This window comes from Aphanomyces astaci, assembly GCF_000520075.1.
Source record: "Aphanomyces astaci strain APO3 unplaced genomic scaffold supercont1.67, whole genome shotgun sequence".
Lineage (NCBI taxonomy): Eukaryota > Oomycota > Saprolegniomycetes > Saprolegniales > Verrucalvaceae > Aphanomyces > Aphanomyces astaci.
In genome coordinates this window covers 362,658-365,669 of record NW_009798330.1, presented here as the reverse complement: position 1 = coordinate 365,669, position 3,012 = coordinate 362,658, and the positions used below count along the sequence as shown (strand labels likewise).

Here is a 3,012-nt window from a genome sequence, read left to right as displayed (position 1 = left end):
AAAAGTGTATCCGGATGGGATATTTCCCAGAATCCAAACAATAGTGGAACTGTTTTATAAATAAGGGAATTCTTCCCAAACCTGTTCCATTGCCAAACTGCACCCAAAACTGTTTCGAATTCGACAACCAGCCTTCCTGTTCCGTCGGCATTTGATTGGCTGCAATGCGTAACGGCTGTGAACGTGCTGGCCACAACCAACGACGAACGTCTCGCCACCTCCATTTTCCTGTTGGACAGCCTCGGAATGACGACCATGGTATCCCGGCGCCGCGCGTCCATCGTCCTTGGCGCGGTGCTATGGATGCTGGACACGTCTGCAACTGAAGCATTTGGTTCATGTAAGCAGACGCGTTGTGCCTTCCCAGCCATAACCGTCTGGTGTATCGCCTTGTAGTGCCACGGACCGATGGCACCACGACGCGATGCTGGGCCATCGCCGAATCCTCGTCTGTGAAACAACCCAGTGAGACCAACCTCGTCAAGGACGCAGAAGGCGTGGGATGTCCGTTCCGAGTGCGCTTCATGCTTCCCCCCAACGCCACGTAAATCGATTTCCCAACATCCCCCTTCATTCACATCGCAACTTGCCGATCGTGTGTCTATAGGGTCAACCAAAAGTTGACTGCAACCTGGACCATTTCGTACACGCTTGCCACCGTGGCCAGCAATACCCTTGGTACCGTTACGACGACGACGACCACATACATACATATATTGCTTTATATACGGATTGACTTGTGTAGGCTACAAGCTGCCTCTGTCCACATCCATGGATCCAACCACGGGTCAAGTGGTGCAGATTCTGCACTCCAACATTCACGCGTGCAAGTACAGCGTCGCGAGCATTTGCGATCCGTTCGTCGATGCCGACAAAGTCCGAGATCATACCCCCAACCAGCCCGGGAACTTCACGCTCTCGACCAGCGACTCGACGTTTATCTACCCCGACTTGTCGTTTCCTGAAAAAGGCGATATCTTTGTGCTCGCGCACTTGGCGCTCCCAGGTACTAAGGCCGCCCGATGGATGATTGGTCCATAAGCAATATACACGTAGTAGTACAAGTACCTAATTCTAGGAGGAGATATGTATACACACTGCACCTCGTTTGAAATGCACCCAATGAGACTACGATATCATATCCAAAGAAGTGGGTATATTTATGACTATTGTTGTTTTGAATTGGATATTATAAGGATTCTTCTTGATCTACCCTAATGTATATGTCATACTTTGCACCATAGACTTGAACAATTCTAGTCTATTTCAATATATAACAAGTGTACTACTTACTACAATATATTTCAATATCACAAGTGTACTACTTACAACTCCGGAGTATTCCGTGGTAGTACGCTTGTAACAATTCAAGACTACTAGTGTACTGTACATACGTCGTGCACTTGTACGATTCAATAGTAAATACAGTGTAGTAGTACTAGGATGGATTGCGTTGAGATATACTAGTATGCTACTACTAGTATTGTGAATGATATATAATGATAATCCATTGGATGTATTAGCGATTGATTGTATTCCATTATATAGACTTGTATTCACGTTGAATATATATATAAAATTCAAGGGGGCCAGATCTCGATACATTCGATAGTTACTGTACGTACCCGTTGTACTGAAGTTGTGCAATTAGGTCCGAACACTTCGTTTCGCTATGATTTTGCCGTGTATCAGCGCATTACCATCGTCGACACTGCTACCACGTCTTCCCAAACATTAGCTCCTCCAATCAGCAGCACCGGCGCGGCCAACACGGTGGTGCTGATCGTGGCTATTGGGGGCGGGGTCGTTGTGGCTATTGTAATTGCAGTGGTCGTGCTGCTCATGTACCGTCGAAAGCATGCTACAATTAACCAGTCCCATGTGCAATCTCCTTATCCAGTCCACTCATCGGCAGCGTACACGCCAATGGAGCCTGAAAGTGGCAGACCTCGATATAAGGACACTACGCACTCGAGTGGCGGCCGGCCTACGGTTACTGGCACCGCCGACACGTTTTGGCAGAATGAAACGGCGTCGCAGATTCCCCGCACGTCGGCGTCGGTGGTGGCTCCGGGAGGAAGTACACCTGGAAGTGGCTTTAGCACGGGATCGGCCTCAGCGGCAGGAATCACGCGCGCAGACGAAGAGCTGCTGCAGCTGTGGCGACTGGATGAAAATCACGTTGTCGCAGGCCACATGTTGTCTCGAGGTATGGTTACGATGGAAATTACTGCATGGCATGCGATACAGTATGTAAATGTATCGATATGTGGGGGGAAAATGGAAGCGGTAAACACTACTGGGGATGGTTTATCTATTTTTATCGTTTAAAGGGTAGTGTATTAGGAGTATGATCTTTTCGATTTGCAATATGGTTGGAGTTATTTTCGTTGTATGATGGGACCGGCTTTTGTCACTCGTTCATACTATATATATATATAGTATCAACGTGTTTGGCATGTTGTAGTTTGGAGTTGTTCAATGAATATGTATGGTATGATATTGTCATTTTACCTAAAATTTGGAGCCTTTTATGCTGATTCGCCAAATCTATCGATCTATTCTTTGTACTGGCTTTTGTAAGTAACCATCGCCCAATGTCACACTAATTCGATGTTGTATTGGTCAAAGAGTTGATTTGATTGGCTACTTGATTCGTGGTCTGGGTTTAGATTGGTCGGTCGATTATTATCTGCCGATTTGGTGCAGCTCAAGCGATTGAGCACCCCACTCCAATTTCGAATCGACTTGACATCGACTTGGTTGGCTTCGTAGATCTTTCTTTCGTTGTGTACGAGAAAAGAAAAGTATATATTTTTTTAATTAAACGAAAACAAATCTACGAGTATATGTATATTTTATAAATATATATTTGTGCTTGGCATTGTATGGCATGGTAGGCTTCGTCAATCTTTCTTTCGACTTGTACGAGGAAATAAACAGTAAAGAATCAAAAATATTAATTTTATGAAATGCAAAAAAATCTACAAGAAAAAAAAATATTTTCAATAT

General features: G+C 45.1%; 1 protein-coding gene across 2 annotated transcripts; it reads left to right on the top strand.

The window, feature by feature from the left end:
- Window positions 1-174: 174 nt before the first annotated feature.
- H257_15215 lies at window positions 175-2,485 on the top strand (the record flags this gene model as incomplete). Of its 2 annotated transcripts, XM_009843236.1 has the most annotated exons (6): window positions 175-340; window positions 397-544; window positions 608-678; window positions 746-1,006; window positions 1,652-2,214; window positions 2,468-2,485. In XM_009843236.1, exons 1-6 carry the CDS (start codon window positions 247-249, stop codon window positions 2,483-2,485), a joined length of 1,155 nt encoding a protein of 384 aa, XP_009841538.1. In that variant the 5' UTR covers window positions 175-246. The 2 variants fall into 2 exon arrangements, with proteins under 2 accessions (XP_009841538.1, XP_009841539.1); XM_009843237.1 differs by having other exon boundaries at window positions 608-1,006.
- Between the last annotated feature and the right edge of the window lie 527 nt (window positions 2,486-3,012).